The following is a 23,308-nucleotide window of genomic DNA, read 5'->3' as shown; positions in this document are numbered from 1 at the left end:
CCAGGCAAGAATACTGGAGTGGGTTGCCATTTCCTTCTCTAGGGCATCTTCCCAACCCAGGGATTAAATCCACGTCTCCTGCTTGGCAGGTGGATTCTTTACCACTGAGCCACCAGGGAAGCCCCAACATTTGGAGGAGCATTGTCAATATTTATTGTTATCATATTTTAATTTTTTCCCATTCTGGAAAAGAATATGATGTACAGATTTTCTGAGAAGGAAGTGATTATTAACAATATTTCATGTCTTTCTCTTTTTTGACAATTGGGTTTTCAACTATTCTTGACAAATAGGTTTTTTGCTGGGTATGAGATAATTGTGCAGCATGAAGTACAAGGTGTTAATGTAGGCTTATTCACCCATTCTTTGTCTCTGAGTTTTCTTAGTGTTTTTTTTTTTTATACTTCATGTTGAATAAGGAGTAAGTGTTGCTAAGATGCTTTTTTGCAAACATTACAGCCATAGGTCCTTTTTTCATTATAAATTCTTTGATATAAATTATGATGAAACATGGTAAAAGTCCTTTCCATAAATAATAATGTTGAAAATATTAATGTTAATTTTGGATAACTACCAGCTACATTCTTACTATATGTTAGTAAGACTCCCATTTTTCACTTAACTCAAATGAGTTAAATCCTTACAACAATCCAACATAACCATCATTAGTAATTATAAAAAAAAAAGTATAAAGCAACACTTTTTCTAAACTGTTTACATATTTGGTTGTATGTGCACATGCATGTAAAAAACTTAAAAAAAAAAGGTTTCAATGGATAAAAATAAATTCATAATAGCGATTATGAGGGAATTGGGGATTATTGGCAATTTTTTACAGGGAGAAAATATTCATTAGTTATTTCAACATTGAAATTAAATGTTTTGAAATTTCAAACAAAAAAAGTACTAAAGTTGCATTTAGAAGGCAACTTCTGTAACTACAAAAGTTTAAACAGGCACCAAAATATTTATCAGTAGTTATTTAGCAAAATGAGAGTCAACCACAGAAAAGATTATGACACCATTAAAAATAATAATACATAAACATCTGTACTTAAATAGTAGCATGATAAAAGCAGGTTATGGTACAACATGTACCATATGTACAACATGTATATCATGATTACATGAAATAAAGCCTGCAAGGATATACTATGATAATTTGAAAGCAGTCATTTCTGTTTCACAGGCTTATAAATCTTTCTTTGTGCCCTCTGTTTTTTTTTTTAACAAGAAAATACTAACAAGCTATCTTCAAATACAAATTTATAATTCCACCATGAATTCAAAGATAGCCTATGCAACACAATTTACAGTGTAGGATGATGTAGGCCACAGAAATAGAAAAGATGGTCCTAAAACATAGAATTTTGGGGACAGAATTTTTTGAGGGAAAAGGGGGTTTAATTTAGACCTTGAATTCACATTATTAAATACATTTGATTAATGTTATACATAAAATTACAAACACATTAGAAAAAATAGTGTTAACAGTGTAATGGGTTGAACTATATTGGAAGTCCAACCCCTGGTATGTTAATGTGATAGTACCTGGAAATAAGGTCTCTGTAGATAAAATCAAGTTAAGATGAGGTCCTTATGGTGAGCCCTAATCCAATATGACCTGTGTCTGTATAACAGAACAGATGCAGAGACACACAGAGAACGTAGTATGAAGATGGAGGCAGAGACAGCAGCAATGCTTCTATAAGCCGAGGCATGTCAAAAATTGCTGCTATAAGAAGCTAGAAGGGTGTGCAACAGATTCTTCCTGAGTCCCTAGAAGGAATCAAACTTGCCAACAACTTTGATTTTGGGTTTCAAGTCTCAAAAACTATGAGAGAATAAGTTCTGTTGTTTTAAGCCACCTTGTTTTGTGGTACTTGGTACTTCATTACAGCAACCCTAGGAAACTATTACACAGAAGAACCTTCAGTTTTTTCCCCTTGCATTTTTGCATCACTTGTTTTAAAAATATTACTATCAAGTTTATCAAAAGGAACTATCACTTATCCATTATGAGTTCCTTCATGGCGGATGAGGTCAGAGCGACTACCAAAGGACTTCCCACATTCTTTACAGTCATAAGGTTTCTCACCAGTGTGAATTCTTTGATGACGAGTAAGGTTTGAGCCTTTATTAAAAGCCTTTCCACACTCATTACATTCATATGGTTTTTCACCTGTATGGATTCTCTGATGTTGAATAAGTTCTGAGCTCTGAATAAAGGCCTTTCCACATTCTTTACATTCATAGAGTTTCTTGCCAGTGTGAATTCTGTGATGGTTAGTAAGTGTTGAGGCACTACTAAAGGCCTTCCCACATTCCTTACACTCATAAGGTTTCTCACCAGTGTGCATTCTGTGGTGCTGAATAAGCCTTGAATGTTGAGTAAAGGCTTTCCCACATTCCTTACATTCATAAGGTTTCTCACCGGTATGAATTCTCAGGTGTGGAAAAAGTTGTGAACTCTTAGTAAAGGCTTTTCCACATACTTTACATTCATAGGGTTTTTCACCAGTGTGAATTCTCTGATGATCATTAAGGTTTGAGCAATAATTAAAGGCCTTTCCACATTCCTTACATTCATAGGGTTTCTCACCAGTGTGAATCCTCTGATGTTGAGAAAAATACGAACTACAACTAAAAGCCTTGCCACATTCTTTACATTCATAGGGTTTTTCACCAGTGTGAATCCTCTGATGTCGACTAACAAGTGAGCCACGACTAAAGGATTTCCCACACTCCTTACATTCATAGTTTTTTTCAGCAGAATGAATTCTTTGATGTTGAATAAACTGTGAGTTTTGATTAAAGGCCTTTCCACATATTTTATATTCACAGGATTTCTCTTCATTAACAGTTTTTTGATGTGGAATGAGAAATGTCGGCTGATAAAAAGTGGGTAGGTCTTCATGGGTAAATATTACTTGACTAAAATGTCTCTTCTTTAGAGATAATAACTTGGTCTCACACATGGATTCCAGATCTGAAAGAAAACAAAAAGGCATATGCTTATTTTTCTTATTCTGGGAAAGGTTAAACTTCTGAAAAATGCAAAGATTAAACTGAAAATAATATTTGGGAAAGTAAACAGTTAGATAGTTCTCAAACATGGCTAAGCAATTTGTAAAATTGTTAAGGAAAGCACAGACATTAAGGAGAGGCAATAGAGGAAGCTGAAGAGAACCTGGTGGGGATTAGAATCACCTGCAACTTCAGCGAGTCCACATTATTCAGGGCTATCCTCCACATTATATAGTGATTCTAAGCATATATACATTTATATAAGTACATACTCACAGAGCACCATACTATGTCTTGTAATTTGTGGATAACTGTCATGCTTTCAGGACTACTGAGGAATAAATGTGTTGAAATATATAAATGGGGATAGTGGAGGGTTAGTGACTTTAAGCAAAGGGTATATTGTTGGCAAATTCACATTGGGGGACAGCCCACAGCAAGTCTAGGGTGCTGAATGAAACTGGTGAGAATGGTAGACAGGTAAATCACGTCTGTGAATAGAGCCTGGTACATGTTGGGGATGCAGTGAAAATAGTTTGCTTTCGAATTCTGTGATGCTGATGCCAGGACAGAGAAATGGAATCTTCATGCCATGGCAGTCACTAAGAGGGAGGTAGCTTGAGCGTGAGAAAGAAGAGAATAAGAATGAAACAGTCTCTGTGAGAAACGAGGATTTTCCACCACTCTGCATTATATCTGTTAATGACCATGAAAACACTGTAAGTACTGATTTGGGATTTACAAATAAATTTCAGTGAGTAAATGAATTCATAAATATAGAATTTGTGACTTAATGAGGGACAACTATATTTTTTTTTAAAGGGGGCATAATTTCTGTTAAAAATGGCAGACTGTAGGTATAAGTTTACCAATGCTTTTCATGAATCCATAAGAAAATTACACTAAAAGCTTAACAAAGGGAAAGGAAAACCCCATGAGGATAAAAGATACTGGAGAAGAAACAGAACTTGGAAACTGGAAAGTCAATGGATGAGTGATAAGTGACTGCAGACCACAGAATACTAAACAAGCTCCAGTGGGTGAATTCCACAGTATTGATTCATGGTGCAAATCCCTTCAAATACATAAGAACTGGAGGCATCAGGCACTTCTAATAGCAGAGTGCAGAGCAGAGTAAAAGCTGAAGGATGAATTCAAAGAGTGTATCTCCTCCCTATCCCACAGGAAAGGATGATTATAGTTTTCCATTCTCAAAGAAAACTAGAAATCTAGAAAAATGGAACCAGAGAAAATCTGGAGTCAGGAACATCTAGCATAGGCAGGGACACTGGTACTGAACTGGGAATAAAGAATTAACAGAAAATATACATACTTGTGATATTAAAAAAAAATGTATTTGGTCTTTGTTCCCAGCTTCAAAAAAATGTATTTGGTCTTTGTTCCCAGCTTCAAAAACCACTGGACTATCTTTCATTATTCACAACAAGGGTCTTTTGATCATATCTGACTTTATGATAAAGAGGTGATTCACAGTGGATCCTTTGTTTCAAGGGATGGGGCTGGTCACACTTGCCTAAATAATGACACTCCAGTAAAATACTTGGAAGGATTGGAGGAAGCTTCCTGGTTGGTGAACTAATCTATGTACCAGATGGGTACAAGGTCAACAGCACAAAGAGTGGATAAGGAGAAGTAAAATTATTTTTGTATGTGACTGTTATCAGCATAAAACATACTGTTATATTTCTGAAAGCCCAATGATAACTACAAAGAAGACACCTTATAGAAGATAAACAAAAGAAAAAGAAAGGAGTCAAAGCATATCAATACAAATAAAGAAAGAAAATGAAGGCAGCAAGGGAGGGAAAGAGGGACAAAAGAACTACAAGGACAGAAAATAATAAAATAGCAATAGTAAGTTGTTACTTATTAACAATAACTGTAAATGTAAATGGATTAAACTCTCAAATAAAAAGAGAATGGCTGAATGGAGAAAACAATACCGTAAGCCCCCTACAGACAAACCTTCAAGTTGCAAACTTTAAAAAATGCAAAAGTACATCTTTCACATGTCCAATCACATAACTCACGTGTCTGGTGTACACTGTCACGTGTGTGCATCCTCTACAAGTGGTTGTGCTTTTGTATATTTTACTGTATAGTACTATAGAGTGCAGTAGTACAATATCTTTATTTCAAGCCCAGGATGTCCAGAAGCAAGCATAGAAGCAGATGGTGAAAAAAATAAATAAATAAATAAATAAATAAAAAAGCAGATGGTGATACCAGCCACATTAACAGAAAAAAAGGATAAAAATTTTTAAGATAATAGGATAATCCTATTAGATAAGAATAAGACAATAAGATATTATCCTATTCCTTCCAGACTACCTTTTCCACTAGACAAATCATTTGCAATTTACCAATCTTTTTAAACTTAATATCTAATTTTAAGAGAACTTGGTCCCTAATGAATAGCAAATAATAAGTGAAACAAAGATACATTTCCCCAGATAATTAAATAATCCTCAAGTGAACATGAAAAATACACTGGTATGGCACTGGAAAGACATTAAGTATTTACCCTTTTGTATGATTTTCAATTGTAGATATATACTCAAAAATGGGGCATATGTATACCAGTTTAAGTAGTAACAGATGAGAAAGGCAATACCATTTTATACTTTCACCAAGAATGCATAAGAATTTCTAAGTCCCCACTCACAGCTGTCGTTATCCAGCTTCCTACTTTTCCATGATAGTAAGTGAAAAGTGATATTTCATTACTGTCATTATTTGCATTTGTCATTATTAAGTGTCAACATCTGAAAGGCTTATTAATTAGCATTTTAACCTCATTAACCTTTATCAGTATTTTTATTGGGTCACTAACTTCTTCCTATTAATTAGCAACTATCTTCCGATCTACTCTGCATTAAATTTATCTATTGTGTCCTTCATTTAACAGAAATTCTTAATTTTGATGTATTTTCAGTTCATGATTTTGCTTTATGGTTTGTACTTTTGGAGTTTTATTTATTTACTGACTTAAATAGCATTTAAAGGAAAAAGGGGAAAACAAAAGTTTCAAAACTAGAGTTGCTACTGCTGCTGCTAAGCTGCTTCACTCGTGTCCGACTCTGTGCGACCCTATAGATGGCAGCCCACCAGGCTCCCCTGTCCCTGGGATTCTCCAGGCAAGAACACTGGAGTGAGTGTAATGCCCTATTAAGTATGTCTAATAAACACTTTTTTTCTAATATACATTAAAAGTACTGTAAAGGAGGCAATTTTACCGAAGGGCAATGTCACTAGGATATGTGGACTATAGTTATAAAAGAAATTTTGAAAAATACAGGTGCTCATGGAAAAGAATAAAGGAAACAATGTCAACACAGAGCAGTGAGCAGGTTTTTTAAAATGCTATAGTACCATTCTAGTATGGTATTCAGACACAGGTAGACAAGCAAATGGAACATAATAAAGTCCAGAGACAGACTTATAGATATGGCAACACATGATTTATGGCAAAGTAGTCTTATAGAGAGAGAAAGTCTTTCCAGTAGACCTTGCTGGGTCAACTGCATATTCACATGGGGGAGAAAATGAAATTTGACTCCCACCTCATACTACATCAAATATCAGCTCCAAGGAGCTGGAGATCTAAATGTAAGAGGTGAAGCAACAAAGCTACTAGAATATAAAACAGGAAGTATTTTCATGATTTTGGAGTAAGCAATGAATCCTACACAAAACACAAAAAGCAACAATTATAAAGGAAAAGATAGGTAAGCTTGTCTTCTTAAAATTAATAACATCAAAAGACAACACTAAGAGAATAAAAAGGAAGTGATAGAGGTAGATATTTACAAAGGCTCATATTCTGACTATACAAAGAGCTCCTTCAAATCAGTAAGAGAAAGAAAGACAACCCAATGAACAGAACAAAGAAACTTAAATGGGCAAGTCACAGAACACACACACATGCACATAAACATACCACAGGATGGCTAACATTAAAAGGTCTGGCAATATCAAGAACTGGCAAGAATGCAGAGCAATAGCAACATTCATATTGCTATTGGAAATATAAATTGGCATAACCACTTTGGAAAACTGGCATTATTAAAACTGAACCAACACATATCCTGTTACCTAGTAACTCCATTCCTGTGTATACACCAAAAAGAAATGTGTATATATATACACCAAAATATATGTACACAGATGTTCACAGCAGCATTATGTAAAACAGCTAAAAACTGGAAAACAACCCAATAGTCAGTAGTAGAAAGGACACTTAATTTATAATAATTAGCAATACAGAATAAATAATGTAAAATATATCCATAGAATGGAATACCACATTGCACTGAGAATGAACCAACATTAGCTATATGCAATAAATGCATGTATATTATCACCCTGCTTATTTAACTTATATGCAGAGTACATCATGAGAAATTCCGGGCTGGATGAAACACAAGCTGGAATCAAGATTTCTGGGAGAAATATCAATAACCTCAGATACATAAATGACACCACCCTTATAGCAGAAAGTGAAGAACTAAAGAGCCTCTTGATGAAAGTGAAAGAAAAGAGAGTGAAAAAGTCGACTTAAAACTCAACATTCAGAAAACTAAGATCATGGCATCTGGTCCCATCACTTCACGGCAAATAGATGGGGAAACAATGGAAACAGTGACAGACTTTATTTTTTTGGGCTCCAAAATCACTGCAGATGGTGACTCTAGCCATGAAATTAAAAGATGCTTGCACCTTGGAAGAAAAGTTATGACCAACTTAGACAGCATATTAAAAAGCAGAGACATTACTTTGCCAACAAAGGTCCATCTAGTCAAATCTATGGTTTTTCCAGTAGTCATGTATGGATGTGAGAGTTGGGCTATAAAGAAAGCTGAGCGCCAAAGAATTGATGCTTTTGAACTGTGGTGTTGGAGAAGACTCTTGAGAGTCTCTTGGACTGCAAGGAGAGCCAACCAGTCCATTCTAAGGAAATCAGTCCTGAGTATTCATTGGAAGGACTGATGCTGAAGCTGAAACTCCAATACTTTGGCCACGTGATGCAAAGAACTGACTCATCTGAAAAGACCCTAATGCTGGGAAAGATTGAAGGCAAGAGAAGGGGACAACAGAGGATGAGATGGTTGGATGGCATCACTGACTTAATGGACAGGCATAAGCAAGCTCCGGGAGTTGGTGATGGACAGAGAAGCCTGGTGTGCTGCAATCCATGGGATTGCAAAGAGTCGGACACAACTGAGCAACTGAACTGAACTGATATGCAATAACATGGACGATGTATCCCATGAAGGTGAGAAAGAAAAATAAAAGCATAAGTACTGTATGATTCCACTTACATGCAACTCAGAAACAGGCAAAACTTACTTCATAGAGTTAGAAGTCAAGATAGTGTGTATTTTTCGGGAGGACAAAGAGGGGAGTGATTGGGAAAGGGTTCTGAAAATTACAGCTAGTAATTTTCTGGAAAGTAGATAAAATGAAAACCAGTAGATAAAATGATAAATTGGAAAAGAAAACACACACACACACACACACACACACTTCTTAGGGTGGGAATATCTACTCTTACATAAGTCTAAATGCAGCATATCCAATGAAGGAATGAAATCTAAAAAGTGGGTAGAATAACTGCCTTGGAAATGAAGAAGGAAGGCATTAATACTTGCTACGTTGGACAGAGAAAAAAGTATAAGAGGAAAAAAAACAAGATATATCTTTTATGGAAGAGGCCTTGGGTTTTTGTAGGGAGTTTCCTGATAACATCCTACAGGTAGTATCTCCTCAGGCTCTACTCCTGCACTATCATCTCTTGCTTACCTGAACAAAGGCCTCTGGTCAGTTCTCTGTCAATCATCCAGGGCTCTTTTCCTTGTTCCAAAAGGGAGATCACAGCCGGTTTAGAACTAGAAAGTCCTGATCACAAGAAAAGACACGGGACATGGTTATGCTGTTGGTGTCCCAGAAATCAGATCCAGTCCTTTGGTGATCAAGAGAGATGCCACTACAGGAAGGACGAGAGAAAAAATGAAGATGAAGCTTCAGCCATATCCCAACAGAGCTGCCCATTTCCAGCTCTCCCATTCCATTCCAACTCAACCATTCCTTGGGGGACAGAGAGCAGGAATTTAGCTGGTTACCTGGAATGAGTAATTCACAGTGGAGAAAGGAGACATTCCCAAGAGCAGACTCTGAATTGGGGGGACAGTCATCCTTACCCACTGAAACCAGGTTGCTGAAATTCTCCAACATCACTTCTTTGTATAAATTCATCTGACCAGAGTCCAGGCATTCCCATTCCTCCTGAGAGAAGTTTATAGACACGTCCCTGAACATCATTGACCCCTGAAAATAACACACATGCTTTCACAATGGAAGGAGAGAAGAAAATGATGGTAGTAAATGAGATGATAGAGAGCTCTACAGAAAAGGACAGATTATTAAGCAAATTGAAGGAGCTGGATCCTATTACATCAGCCAAGCCATATCTGCTATGTACAGAGGGATCTGTCTAGGAGTGTGCAAATAGAGTGGACTTTTCCAATGAGATGAAATAGCAAGCCTGCAGCTCAGTGCCTGGCCACAGTAAAATCTGCATAAATAAGAGTCCCTTCCCATGTTCCCTTTAAGCCCTAAAAGAGGGGGAAATGTGATAGACTTTAAAAAATACTTTATGTTATATTTTGGAGTAAAATTTCAGAATATCAGGGAAAAACAGAACTTTTTAAAACCTTGTGTGGATCACATTAAAAATTTTCAGAAATCGGAATGGGAATGGATGACTCAACAGCACTATTTAAAATAAGAAAATGAAATGATCCCTTTATTTTTTAATTAATTAATTAACTGCATGTGGGATCTAGTTCCTTGACCAGGGATCAAACCTGGGCCCCCTGTTTTGGGAGTGCAGAGTCTTAGCCACTAGAACACTAGGGAAGTCTCTAATTCCTTTAATATTACAAAGGACAACAAATTTTGGCAGAGAATTCAATACTCAAAGTTAATATGAAGATTATATACCAAGCAATATTAAATACCAAGCTAGTATGAAAATTAGCTCAAGACAATTCTAGATTCATAGAGAATGAATGTTAAATTTTCTCCTGTCCAGCTTTTCTTGGGAAGGTACTGGCTTATGTGTGCCATCAAAACTAGAGAATAAGCAAATGAAAGGTATTATATTCAGAAGCTAGGAAACTAACATAAGAATGGTGAATGAAGTCCAGTATAATTGTAAAAGGCAAGGCCCAGGATAATATCTGGGAGCAGATCCAGAGACTAATACCTAGGAATAGGAGGATAAAGGACTATGGGAAAGAAATGGACTACGGAGCAGAGAAAGGAGTTCAGGTTAAGGAAATAAAGCAGCTTAGGACTATATGTCCTCCTTTTCACAATGCAAGCTTCTAGCCTGAAGTAAGCCTAAGATCAGAGAACAGGCTTTAAATAAAATTTGCACATTATTACACTCAACCAGAGAGTGTAATTACTAAAATAAGTCTGATCTTGTGACTGAAAATAACCAAAAAATACTGAAGAGTGATCAAAAAAATTTTAGAGACTGCACAAGCTTTTATCCAGGGCAACAAAAAAATTAGCCATAGAGTTAAGAGTGGAAATTTTGGGAAAAAAATATTCTTTTCCTTGCTTCCTATGAAGTCCTGCTTATTTCAGAGTGTTGGTTATAAGTTGATTTGGTTTTTCAGGTACACAGTCATGTCATCTGCAAAAAGTAATAATCTTACACCCTCTTTTCTAATTTTTAACCTAAATTTTCCTTTTGTTTAAGTGCTTTGGTTAATGCCCACAGAACAATGTTAAATAACATTGGTAATGGTGTGTACCCTTGTCTTTCTCTGATTTTACTGGGAATGTTTCAGATATTTCCAGATCAAACACTAGGTTAGCTTCTGAAAACAAATTTCAATGTATTCCCCACTGCAGTATACTACCTTCCTAGAATATTAATATTGGGCAATATCTTCAATATAGAGCTGGTGAGTGTAATTAGAGGTTGATGGGAGAGGGGAACCAGATGCTCTGTTTGGGCTTTGGCACAGGAGAATGGATTGGAAGGACTCAACTCTTTCTGAAGAAATTCAGATAGAACGGCCTTAAGCTTATTTGAGAAGACTGATTCTCTTCTTGATTTTCTTTGCCTCTGTACCAAACACACATTCTTAAAATTGAGAGTTCTAAACTTAGTTCCATGAGAACTGAATTTCAGCTCCAAATTTATACCTTGTGAAGATAGTATCCCTATTCTGACTCTTCTACCTGGGTACACTCTAATACTCAAATAAAAAAAAAATAACGTGATTGATAGCCTTATGATTGGTGAGTTCCCCAAGATGAGACATGTTGAAACATAAGTGAATAAAGATATTTTTGTTTCTTCTAGTTACAAGGAGACTCCAAAATTCTAGCTGCCTGCCAGCCCTCCACCCCCTTCCTGAGATAAAGCAAAGACTTCATGTCTCATACAACTGATTTGAAGAATAAACTATAACTCATTCATGAAAAAAATAATATGTACCTTTGAAAAATTGTATTTACAAAGATCATTTGATGACAGAGGAGAATACTTTTTTGGCCTGGAGAATTCCACAGACAGAGGAGACTGGCAGGCTACAGGCCTTGGGGTCGCAAAGAGTCACACATGACTGAGTGACTATCACTCAAAATGGTAAATGAAGTATAATTTGATTTTGGAAAAACAATTAAAATACACAAAAATATTAACACTGGTTTTTGAGTGGTCCTATTTTACTTTTTTCTTGGTAATTGTTTTGAAACTCTCCAAAATAGTCATGCTTTTAAAGTCATAATAAATATTGCCTTTAAAAAGAAAAAAATTTGACAAACAGAAGTGGAGCCGTTTTCCAAATAAGTAAACATTAGGTATATGGGAGTTACTGTGCTTCAGTAGCAGGCTCAACTATCCTTTTCTCCAGTAGGAAAATCATAGGAACTTATCATCAAATGATATACCTTTATTAAGCATTAACTTTCAGAAGACAGAAAGCAATGAGGAAATCCCAACATACCTTGGACACTGTTTGCAGAAGTTCATCATGCATTCTTTCCTTCTCTTTTGAGCCTCACCTGGAGAAGGGTAGAACTGGGAGAGTAGAAAGTAAGGGTAAGACACTGGTCAGGTCACAAGTCAGCCCCAGCCCAGCCCCATTCTCATCCCCACCCCTCAGTACACACAGGTAAAGGAGATCAGAGGAAAATGGGGTATCCCGTCCATTCCCAGTGTCTCAGAAGAAAGCTGCGGTTACTGCTGTTGAGGACTCCAATCAAACCAAACTTCACAGAGGTTTCCTAAGAACTGAACTCTGGAGTAACAACCGCACAGCTGATCAGACTCGTACATTCCGCACGTGCGTGCATGCTTAAGACGCTTCAATCGTGTCCAACTCTGTGCAATCCTATAGCTTGTAACCTGCCATGCTCCTCTGCCCAGGGGATTCTCCAGGCAAGAATACTGGAGTGGGTTGCCATGCCCTCTTACGATCTTCTTGACCCGCGTCTTAAGGGATCGAACCCGCGTCTCTTAAGTCTCCTGCATTGGCAGGCAGGTTCTTTACCACTAGCGCCACCGGGGAAGCCCATACATTCTGCACAGTCATACTTAAGAGAACACAAACTGCACATCCTCACACACAGAGTCAAACGTGGTAACACAGACACAATCGCTAACTCACCACAGGACGCATAATTACACTCGCACAGTTGCAGGCACCCCACTGTCTTGGTATTATGAGCACGTACTACCATAGGGACACACAGTCACAATCCCACAATGACAGGCATCCTATATCTGCATACGAGTCGCATAACTTCCCCCCTTCTCACTCCATTCCGCCAGCACAGAAGCTCCGTATAGGTCTCCAGTTTCTTCAATTTAGACCTTTCGGGTCCCCTGAGGTCCGAACCTGCACAGCTGAACCAGGTCCCCAGGGGCCCACGATCTCTGGCCTCACGAATCTAACGGTCCCGCCAGGCGTGATGAAAATTTCGAGTTCCCGCGAGAAGAGTGACAGGCCGCCAGGCCCTCTGGGAAATGTGGTCCAGAGTTGTCCCCACGGCCGATTCCTCTCAGCGCCCTGCCTGGACCCACCCGAAACGACTGCTCCTTCAATTCAGAGGTTAGCCAGGTCTCGGAGTTGCAATTCGAGGTATCTCAGCACGCTGGGGCTCAGCTACCCGATAGGACCTGGCTCACCCCGACCCTCACACAGGAAGCGCCTGCTCCTTTCTGGCCGGAAGTTGACTCCGGCCGCGGGACCTTCTGGGAGGTGTTGTGTTGTGGAACGTCCGTTGGGAGGCGGGCGCGGAGGGATGGTTCGGAGTTACCCGCACCTGACCTTCCCGAGTGTCGCCTGCACCCGGCGTCCCAGACACTGCGCGCTAGATGCGCACTCGGGTGTTTCCGGCAGGTGACGCTACCGCGTCCTCGGAGCGGGACTTTAAGGAGGCCGTGAAACATTCTTGGCTGAAGCAACGCGCGAGGCTGGCGGGCGGAGCCTTTAAGGAGGCCCCGAGTGGAATAGTGGCAGTGCGGAGTTGCTGCGGGTGGGAGTGCGCCCCTGGAGAGTGGTTGGAGTTCTCAGAACAAGAAACTGGTGGAGAATTAGAGTGTGTGTGTGATTATGATGGTCTGTGGCGTTTCGATGCTGTGTGTGTGTGTGTGTGAGAGAGAGATTGTGATGTGAGGATGATGAGGGGTGTGGTTATGTGGGTGTGATGGAATGCTTGTGACGGGATGTTTGTGTCATGTGATGTTTGTGATTGTGATTTATGATAACGTGCGGTGTTGTCTGTGTGATTATCAGATAGATGTACAGTGTGTGTGAATGTGATGAAATGTTTGTGATTGTGATGTGTAGTGGTTCTTGTCTTACCTCAGTTGACTTCTGTTGTCGCCTTTTGGCATAATTGGCAACCGCTTGAAAGAAATTTCTGTATCTGGTTTCACGTGGTCTTTCCTCCCCGTTCGTCATTCTTTCTTAGTCTGCTTCCCAGCGCTCTTTGCACCCCGCCCCTAGCCATACTTAGCCCTGTTCTGTTACTTTCCAGTTTCCCTTGGTGATCTTTTTCAGATGTATTATTTCATCTTCCTATGGCTTCTTTTATTATTTGTATTAGTTATTGTGATCATAGTAATGCTGCCTAACAAACCACTTTTAAACTCAGTGGCATGCAACAGTAAGCATTTATTCTCTTATTCACAGGTTTGCAGAATCTCTGTGTTCAGGTTATGTAGGCTGGGCTTGCCTGGGGGGCTGGGCTGCAGAATCCATTCAGACCGGCTCCACATGTGTTCTTAATGCAACTCAGGAAAAAAGGACAGTGGTTACCAGGACATGTTCTTCTGTTGGTGAATCACCAGAGTACAAGATAATCATAAAAACCTCTGCTCCCAAGTATACTAATGTTACAGATGCCTGAGCTTAACATTAATTACACCCACAGTCAGAGGGCAAGGCAAAATTAGATGGCAAAAAGTGTGAATGTCTAATCCTGTTAGAGGTGGGTGAAGAATTGGGACTAAGATTTCAATCTGCATCATTAGGAAACACGCCTCTTTATCCTGGTAAATGTCTTTTAGTCCACGGTTCTCTTTTGTCTGTTAATATTGTTTTTCAGGTTTTGTTACTACATTTTCCAGGCATTTCATTTTACAACCCCTTCCCTTTATGTCTTTATACTTCAGGTCTGTTTCTTATAAAGAGCATTTTGCTGGGCTTTTCCCCCTTTTATCCTGTTTGACTTATTTTAATAGGTGAGTTTAATTCATTTACATTTATTGTGGTTGCTGATAAAAATTTGCTTTATTTTCTATTATGCGTTCTTTTTAATTGAGCAGGTTTACCTTATCCCCTTTTCTCTCTCCACTGCTTTGGTTTCCTATCCTTGAGTTTTTAACATGCATGTTTATCAAAACCCAAACTAAATAAGATTTTAGAACACTTGAACTACAAACTATCCACCCAGTTTTTTTTTTATCTGATACATTGCTTTCCTCTAATTTTAATTACCTGAAATTAGTAGTATTTCATTTGCCTGTGATATACAGTTGACCTTTGAACAGTATGGGGATGTGAATCCCCTCTCCTTCTTTTGCAGTCAAAAATCCAAGTAGAACTTTACAGTTGGCTCTGTGTATCCTAGATTCTGCAACTGCAGATTCAACCAACCTCAGATTGTGTAGTAGTACTGTAATATGATTGATTGAGAGCAAATCTGTGTCTCAGTGGACTCATGCAGTTCAAACCCATGTTGTTCAAGGGCCCACTCTGTGTGTATGTGTGTGTATTTAAAATTATGGGAAAGTAGAGAGAACATAAAAAATGACATAAAATTTGCTGTCATGATATCTTTACTCCCATGTTCATTGAAGCATTATTGAAATAGCCAAGATTTGGAAACATCTTTCTATTAACAGATAAATGGATAAAGAAAATGTGGCATATGCATACATTGGAATATTACTCAGCCTTAAGAAAAAAGTAAATCCTGCCGTTTGTGACAACATGGATGAACCTTTAGGACATTATGAAATAAAAGAAGCCAGTTTCAGGACAAATACTACACAGTTCTTTTATATGAGCTATCAAAAATAATCAGATTCAAAGAAACAGAGAGTAGAATGGTTATTGCCAGGGGCTGGGAGAGAGGGAAATGGGAAATTGTTTTCCAGTGAGTGCAAAGTTTCGGTTATGTAAGATGAATAAACTTTGGAGACCTGTACGACATAGTACCTATATTTTAAAAATGGTATTATGCACTTTAAAATATGTTGAGAATAGATCTCATATTCAGTGTTTTTACTGAAAAAACTAAACAGCACAAGGAAATTTTTGGAGATGATGGATATGTTTAGTACCTTGGTCATGGTATTGGTATCATAGATACATATGTCCAGACTCATCAGGATATATACATTAAACGTGCAGTTTTTTGTGAATTAGTTATACCTCAATAAAGGAAAAAAAAAAAACCCTACAAAAATTTACTGTCTTAACCATTTTCAAGTCTTCTTGAAACCACTTTCAAGTTCAGTGGCATTATATCCACATTGCTATGCCACCATCACCACTGTCCATCCATAGAACTTTTTTATCTTGTGAAACAGAAACTCTGTACCTATTAAATAATAAGTCCCCATTCTTAACAATCCTCCAGTTCCAGGCAACCACTATTCTACTTTCTGTCTCTGTGAATTTGACGTTACCTCATTATGTACTCTGTATACCAGATTATACGGTATTTGTCCATTTGTGAGTATTTTAACTTAGCATCTCTTTAAGGTTCATCCATGTTAAAGCATGTGTCAGAATTTCCATCCTTTTTAAGGCTGAATAATATTTCATTGATTGTACATACCATGTTTTGTTTATCCATCTGTTAATGAACAGTTGGATTGTGTCTATCTTTTGACTATTGCAAATAATGCTGCTATGGACATGAGTGTACAAATACCTGTTCAAATGCCTGCTTTCAGTTCTTTTGGATATATATCCACAAGTGGAATTTATGGATTGTATATTAATTCTGTTCTTAATTTTGTGACTGCCATACTGTTTTCCCTAGTGGCTATACCAGTTTATCAACGTATTTTCTGAGCACCTACTAACAGGGGCAAAACAGACAAAAATAAATCCCTGTTTTCATGTATTTTATATGAGGAGATAGACAACATGCATGATAAATTACATAATTTGTTAGTGATAATGGACTTTGTAAAAACATAGAAATGGTGTGAGGGATATTAGGAGTATATCCCAGGCATAATGCTTCTCAAAATTTATTATAATTGAATGTTTTCTGTTTTTATTTCTTCTCTGTCATACAGAACAAGGATTAGTCTCCTCTCTTGTGTATGATTTTTTTTTACCATAGATGATAAATTAATATCATGTGACATGAGTATAGTTCTCATTTCAAATGAGTATGGGAATCCTAAATTGCAACTCTTATTTACCTCAGTTGTCAAGATAGATAAGAAATGGAATAGCTGGACTTTTAATGCAACTCTCTTTCACTCCAAGTTTGGGGTTGCTGAAAATCTGAATGTTTTTTGACTCAGCTTTATATCTGTCACTGCATTAGGCCTATACCTTTATGCTCACAAAAGATATTTGAGGAGGAGATATTATGTGAACCTGACTATTTTTATCCCCTTTGTTTCTAGACTCTTGGTGTTTCTATTGGTTCAACCTGAGTTGCTGAGTCTGAGTTGTCTTCCAAACTCCTGCTATCTCAGTATCTCTGGTCAGTGACTCCAGGAACTGTGAATTACAAGCAAGGAAGTCAGTTGTTTGGGACTATATTAATTATCTATTACTGTGTAATAAGGTAACTCAAAATTTAGTGGCTTAAACAACAATAAACACATTATCTCAACTTTGTGGGAAATGGGGAGGGTATTCTGGCTCAGATATTTCATGAAGTTGCATCCAGTTGTTGGCAGAGCTGCAGTCATCAGAAGGCTAGTGGGGACTGGAGGATTTGCTTCCAAGATGGCTAGCAAATTGGTGTTGGTTGCTGGCAGAAGCTTCTCCCTAGGGCTGGTTGAATATCTTCATGTTATGGTAGCTGGCTTCATCCAAAGTACATGATCCAAAAATGTGCAAGACAGAAACAACAGTGTCTTTTATGACCTAACCTTGGAAGTCACACGTTGTCGTTCTGCAATATCCTATTGGTTAGACAGGTCAACCCTATTCAGTATGGGAGGGGTGTATGAGAAACATGAATACCAGAAGATAGTGATCCCTGGGGGTACCTTGAAGGCTAGTTCCCATAGGGATAGGGATGCAGTGAGAAGACATCAGGTAAATTGGATTTATATCATAAACCCACAGGTCCTGGCTCCACAAAGATAAGACAGATCTGTGATGTAAGGAGAAAGAAGCATGAAGAGCAGGTATCTGTTATGAAAGGAGACTTCCTGATCTGAGATCTTCCCCACCAGCTGGGGAGTCCTGAGATACAGTGGACCCTGGAATTTCTAGACCTGCACCCTATCTTAACCCCTCTGTATGGACTGTGGAAGGACTGAAGTACCTCTTAACCTTCAGAGATCAACAGTAGCAGTGTGACAATGAAGCGTTTGACTCGGATGATGGAAAGGACAGGTGAGGTGGCTCAGAGATGAGCAGAATTTAGGAGAGAGGATGTAAAAGGAGAAGTTCAGTACTCCTACCAAGAAATCATGTTTTGTTTTATAATTTTGCTGTACCAGGTCTTAGTTGAGGCATTTGGGATCTACTTCTCTGACCACAGATTAACCCTGGGCCCCCTGCTTTGGAACCATGGAGTCTTAGCCACTTGACCACCAGGGAAGTCCCTTTGTCGATGGTTTTTATTCACTTGACAAGTGCTTTTTAAATAAATTTTTCATGTACTTTATATTTTTCTTAAATACATTTTGATTTTTTTAAGTGCTGTTAAATATATAACTATAAACAAAAGTTTCCTGTTCCATTCCTTCCCATACCCTCTTCCCATTAGCCATCAGCAACTACTTGGAACATTTTTTTCCTGGATATTCTGGTATTCAGCTCTGCTTTCCTGAATAACATCCTCATACTGCTAATGTTTGATTTCTGTTTTAGATATTTCCTATTGACTTTTGACAGTGGAGGTGAGAATTTATCTGTTTTCTGCCTAACCCCTTCCTCATCACCTTCTCCCCATCCTGACTCCCACCCACTGTTCTTTCTCTTCTTTCTAATAGGGTGTTTTGTTGGAGGTTGAAGGTTGACCAGTGTCAGGATCTATATGCATTTTCTTTTGAACTAGTCAATTTTCCCAGCAAGAAGTCCTAGACAGATTGAGGAGTATAAGCTGGAACGCTGGGAGGCAAACAAAGGAAAAAAGTTGAGGGAAGTACCTCATCTTTCATACCGACAGCTTTCACTTAATTCCCTTATTTTCTCTACATTGCTTCAACCCCACCTTATATTTAGTTCCTTGTATTTCAGCCCCACCCCAATCTTCTGCTTGCAGAAGTAACTAGTGCCTCTATTCCTGAGGCTTTCAAGTGTTCCGCCATGGTTTCCCCAACATGAAGCTCAGTTAAGCTTCACCCTTCTCTAAGTTAGAAACCAGTCATCTGTCTGCTCTCTAGGTTTCAAAATTTTGTTGACATCTCTCTCTTTTTTTTTTTAACTTTTATTTGCATTTATTTTTTGCAGCATTTATTCCCAGGCCATAAGTTTGTGTTTCTTCAGTTTCTTCTGGGATATCTTTTTCTTCTGTGCAACTTTGTCTTCTGGTTTAGGAACAATCCATTCTTTTTCAGTAAGGATCATCTCAATGTGGCAGGGAGAGCTCATGTGTGGGTTGATCCAACCATGAGCTCTGTAAGTCCTGCGCTGCATCTTGGGGGCTTTGTTCACCTGGATGTGCTCAATGACCAGAGAATCTACATCTAACCCCTTAAGTTCAGCATTACTCTGCATTTTGGGGCATGTGGAGTAAAAATTCAGCACTCTTTTTGGGCCACTGATCCTGCGTCCAGCCCCACTGTTTGGCCTATGCACACCTACCAACTCCACCATTGTAATGAAGGAATGGCACACATCGCTTCTTTAAAGTGACATCCTTCAGATACTTGGTGGCTTTTCTGATATGCATACCCTTTATGGCCTGGGCAGTTTCACGAGTGTTCTTAAAGTGAACACAAAGATTTGAACCTCTTGATTTGCATGATTTTGTGGGGTTTTCTGGGTTGAGTAAATAGCCCACCATTTTCAGAGGTCACCTGAGGCTGCTTACTGGAAAAGTAAGTGTTGACATCTCTTATCTGTCGAAGTCTTCTATATTCTTTGTCCTTGTGAGATTTTTTTCTTTTGTTTCTTTCATTTTGCTTGTGTTTCAGAGAGAACAGAAATAAATACAAGTGTTCAGTTTGATTTCTAACCTGAAGGACCTGAATTTTTTAGGGTAAAAAATGTCAATTAAGTTATTTTAAAATGTGTTTAGAATTATAACTGTATTTCATTTCATCATATGAATATTCCACAGTGCCTATAACCTGTATATGATTAAAGTTTTTCCAAATTCTTTATAGTACTTCATAAATAATTTAATCCTTAGATCTCTGTAGTATTTATTATTATGTACTTAATATGTCTCCTATTAGGAATAGGATCCTTATATCAGGATCCTATGGAAATAGATTCATTGGGCACCCTAGACTTAGCCCTCTAGAAATTCCCATAGAATTCTATAGGATTAAAATTATGAGCCATCTGTGTACAGTTCAGTGTGTCTGTAGCCTGGTGGTGGTTAATATTTCTCAAAGCTCTGAGGGTCGTTACAGGTAATCTTGTAGCTGATGTTGAAGATTTCTGTAGTCCTTTATCTGGAGCTTTAAAATAAATAGGTTTTTATTTCTTTTTCCTCAGCTTGGCATTCTCCAGACTCTGCCCTTTTCCAGGAAGAAGAGGATATGGCCAGTTCTCTTGTATGTTTTAAGCATGTATTTGTTTCCTGTATTATTTTACAACCAGTTGCAATGAGTTACCTTAACCTATCAGTAAGTTGGAAAAAAATGAGTCAAAAATCATGGTGAGGAAAAACACAGCTAGAAGATCAGAACCAGGGGAGATGTGAGATATGGCTATGAATAAACAGGTCCATACAGGGTTATAAAACTTGAGTTCAAATTTGAGTATGATCTGGAGAAGCAAAAGCAAATTGAAACATAAAGTTCATCCAATAGTTTACTCTGTTTTTGAGGGAAAAAACTTATAATTCAGGAAAGAAAAAAACTTTTCATTGACACCCAGATCAAAAAGAAATCCAAAACAATTCCATAATTCTAGTGATTTTAAGCTCAGTTTATTAAAAGTCTTTCTTGGTCATAGATTAAAAATTAGAATTATATGGCAGAGTAATTTGAATATTTCTTTAAAATGATCTAATATTTTCTTCAGTTGAGATTTTTAAAGTTGAGCTAAAATATATACTAATATTCTATGACAAAATTTTTTGTAGTTCTGATATCCATAGCTCTTCATGTTTTTTTTTAATGGTCTCAAAAGATAACAGTGTTCTTTATATTTTTACAAAATGACTCATTTTCCTCTGCTGTTGATTCTTTTTGTTTCCAACTCTGGAATCCCTCACGCTGTTATATTTTAAATATTTTCCACTTCACTGGCTCTTTTTTTCTCAGCTCGTATCTTTTCCATCTTGAAACACACATATGCACTTCTATTGACCATATGATCATGTGGCTTATCCAGTTATTTCTCCTTTTGGCAGAGTGATTTTTCTGGGCCTAGACAGACTTGGGTTCAAATCTTGGCTGAGTGACTTACTAAGTGCATGCTGCTAAGTCGCTTTAGTCATGTCCGACTCTGTGTGACCCCATGGACTGCAGCCTACCAGGCTTCTCCGTCCATGGGATTCTCCAGGCAAGAACACTGGAGTGGTGCCATTGCCTTCTCCCTACTAAGTGCATGATTATGGGCAATTTTCTTAATCTTTTTGGCCTTAGTTACGTCATCTGTAAATGGAAATAATAATAGTACCTATCCCATAGGAATATTGGGAGGGCTAAATGCACACAGTAAGTGCTCCATAAATGATAAATATTGTTAATAATTATTATCTATATCACTTTCTTTTGTTAACTGTATTCATTGGCCTACTTTTTTAGTTTAGCATATAAAACTGATAAAAGAGAAGATGCCTTATTCGTGTTCACAAAATTAATCCTTCTCTTCAATAAACCTGCCATAAACACTGTAATAAGGCAAAACTGTAAACAGTTTTTGTAATATAGAAGTATATTGGAACTTTCCAGGTGGTCCAGTAGTTAAGACTCCACCTTTCACTGTGGCAGGTGTAGGTTCAATCCCTGGTTGGGGTACTGAGGTCCCATATGCCTCAGCATGTGGCCAAAAATTAAAAAGAAAACAACAAATAATTCTTAAAAATTAGTAATTAAGAATATAGATAATTGGGTGAAGAACATGAGCAAACAGTTGGAAAAAATGCAAGTGGCCAGTAAATACTTTAAAATATAAAAATGTCACAAGAAACAGACTGTCAGATTTGTATAGATAGATTTTTTTTTTAGATGTATTTTGAATTCATGGGTAATGATTATCTTTTAGAGGATTCCAAATAGTTCTTTGTGAATTTTCTTTAGAAAGTAAAAACCTTGAGGTAATGAGTTACGATCTACATATAGGGTACTCTAAGCTTTCAAAAAATTTATGTAGTTCCTCTCAGATGCCAGAGTCAGACGTTTGGTCTGGATTATCAACTAGAAATGGACTGCCTATGTTTCTGGACATGCAGACCTAAATTCGTTCTCAGTTCAGTTCAGTCGCTCAGTCGTGTCCGACTCTTTGCAACCCCATGAATCGCAGCACACCAGGCCTCCCTGTCCATCACCAACTCCCGGAGTTCACCCAGACTCACGTCCATCGAGTCAGTGATGCCATCCAGCCACCTCATCCTCTGTCATCCTTTTCTTCTCCTGCCCCCAATCCCTCCCAACATCAGAGTCTTTTCCAATGAGTCAACTCTTCGCATGAGGTGGCCAAAGTACTGGAGTTTCAGCTTTAGCATCATTCCTTCCAAAGAAATCCCAGGGCTGATCTCCTTCAGAATGGACTGGTTGGATCTCCTTGCAGTCCAAGGGACTCTCCAGAGTCTTCTCCAATACCACAGTTCAAAAGCATCAATTCTTTGGCGCTCAGCTTTCTTCATAGTCCAACTCTCACATCCATACATGACCACAGGAAAAACCATAGCCTTGACTAGACGGACCTTTGTTGGCAAAGTAGTGTCTCTGCTTTTGAATATGCTATCTAGGTTAGTCATCACTTTCCTTCCAAGGAGTAAGCGTCGTTTAATTTCATGGCTGCAGTCACCATCTGTAGTGATTTTGGAGCCCCCCAAAATGAAGTCTGACACTGTTTCCACTGTTTCCCCGTCTATTTCCCATGAAGTGATGGGACCAGATGCCATGATCTTCGTTTTCTGAATGTTGAGCTTTAAGCCAACCTTTTCACTCTCCACTTTCACTTTCATCAAGAGGCTTTTTAGTTCCTCTTCACTTTCTGCCATAAGGGTGGCGTCATCTGCATATCTGAGGTTATTGATATTTCTCCCGGCAATCTTGATTCCAGCTTGTGTTTCCTCCAGTCCAGCGTTTCTCATGATGTACTCTGCATATAAGTTAAATAAGCAGGGTGACAATATACAGCCTTGACGTACTCCTTTTCCTATTTGGAACCAG

The 23,308-nt window shown here is 38.1% G+C and overlaps 2 protein-coding genes across 45 annotated transcripts in view; one reads left to right on the top strand and one right to left on the bottom strand.

Moving 5' to 3' along the window:
• Positions 1–965: 965 nt before the first annotated feature.
• Positions 966–13,291, bottom strand: ZNF829 (zinc finger protein 829). 10 transcript variants are annotated; one of them, XM_086352127.1, is made up of 5 exons: positions 13,157–13,291; positions 12,078–12,151; positions 9,249–9,375; positions 8,851–8,946; positions 966–2,989 (listed from the first exon to the last, which is right to left on the bottom strand). In XM_086352127.1, exons 2-5 carry the CDS (start codon positions 12,108–12,110, stop codon positions 2,010–2,012), a joined length of 1,236 nt encoding a protein of 411 aa, XP_086208253.1. In that variant the 5' UTR covers positions 12,111–12,151; positions 13,157–13,291; the 3' UTR covers positions 966–2,009. The 10 variants fall into 10 exon arrangements, with proteins under 10 accessions (XP_086208253.1, XP_086208252.1, XP_086208251.1 ...); XM_086352126.1 differs by lacking the exon at positions 13,157–13,291 and adding an exon at positions 12,892–13,043; XM_086352125.1 differs by lacking the exon at positions 13,157–13,291 and adding an exon at positions 12,972–13,043.
• The window catches only part of ZNF568 (zinc finger protein 568), a 30,791-nt gene continuing 20,501 nt past the window's right edge, over positions 13,019–23,308 (top strand). For 3 of the 35 annotated variants that reach the window (XM_086351948.1, XM_086351919.1, XM_086351938.1), the window contains exons 1-6: positions 13,337–13,611; positions 14,271–14,632; positions 14,753–14,821; positions 17,234–17,397; positions 17,907–18,179; positions 20,457–20,515. In XM_086351948.1, coding sequence (XP_086208074.1) covers positions 18,146–18,179; positions 20,457–20,515 — 93 coding nt within the window. In that variant the 5' untranslated portion in view covers positions 13,337–13,611; positions 14,271–14,632; positions 14,753–14,821; positions 17,234–17,397; positions 17,907–18,145. Of the gene's footprint in view, positions 13,215–13,336; positions 13,695–14,270; positions 14,633–14,752; positions 14,822–17,233; positions 17,398–17,906; positions 18,180–18,286; positions 20,516–23,308 lie in introns of those variants that run through there. The other 32 variants (XM_086351951.1, XM_086351922.1, XM_086351942.1 and 29 more) reach the window with 25 other exon arrangements.

This window comes from Bos grunniens, chromosome 18 (assembly GCF_055505025.1).
Source record: "Bos grunniens cultivar Pamir isolate PY7600 chromosome 18, Bosgru_T2T1.0, whole genome shotgun sequence".
Lineage (NCBI taxonomy): Eukaryota > Metazoa > Chordata > Mammalia > Artiodactyla > Bovidae > Bos > Bos grunniens.
The sequence above is the reverse complement of the archived record's forward strand: the minus strand, read 5'-3'. Positions and strand labels throughout refer to the sequence as shown.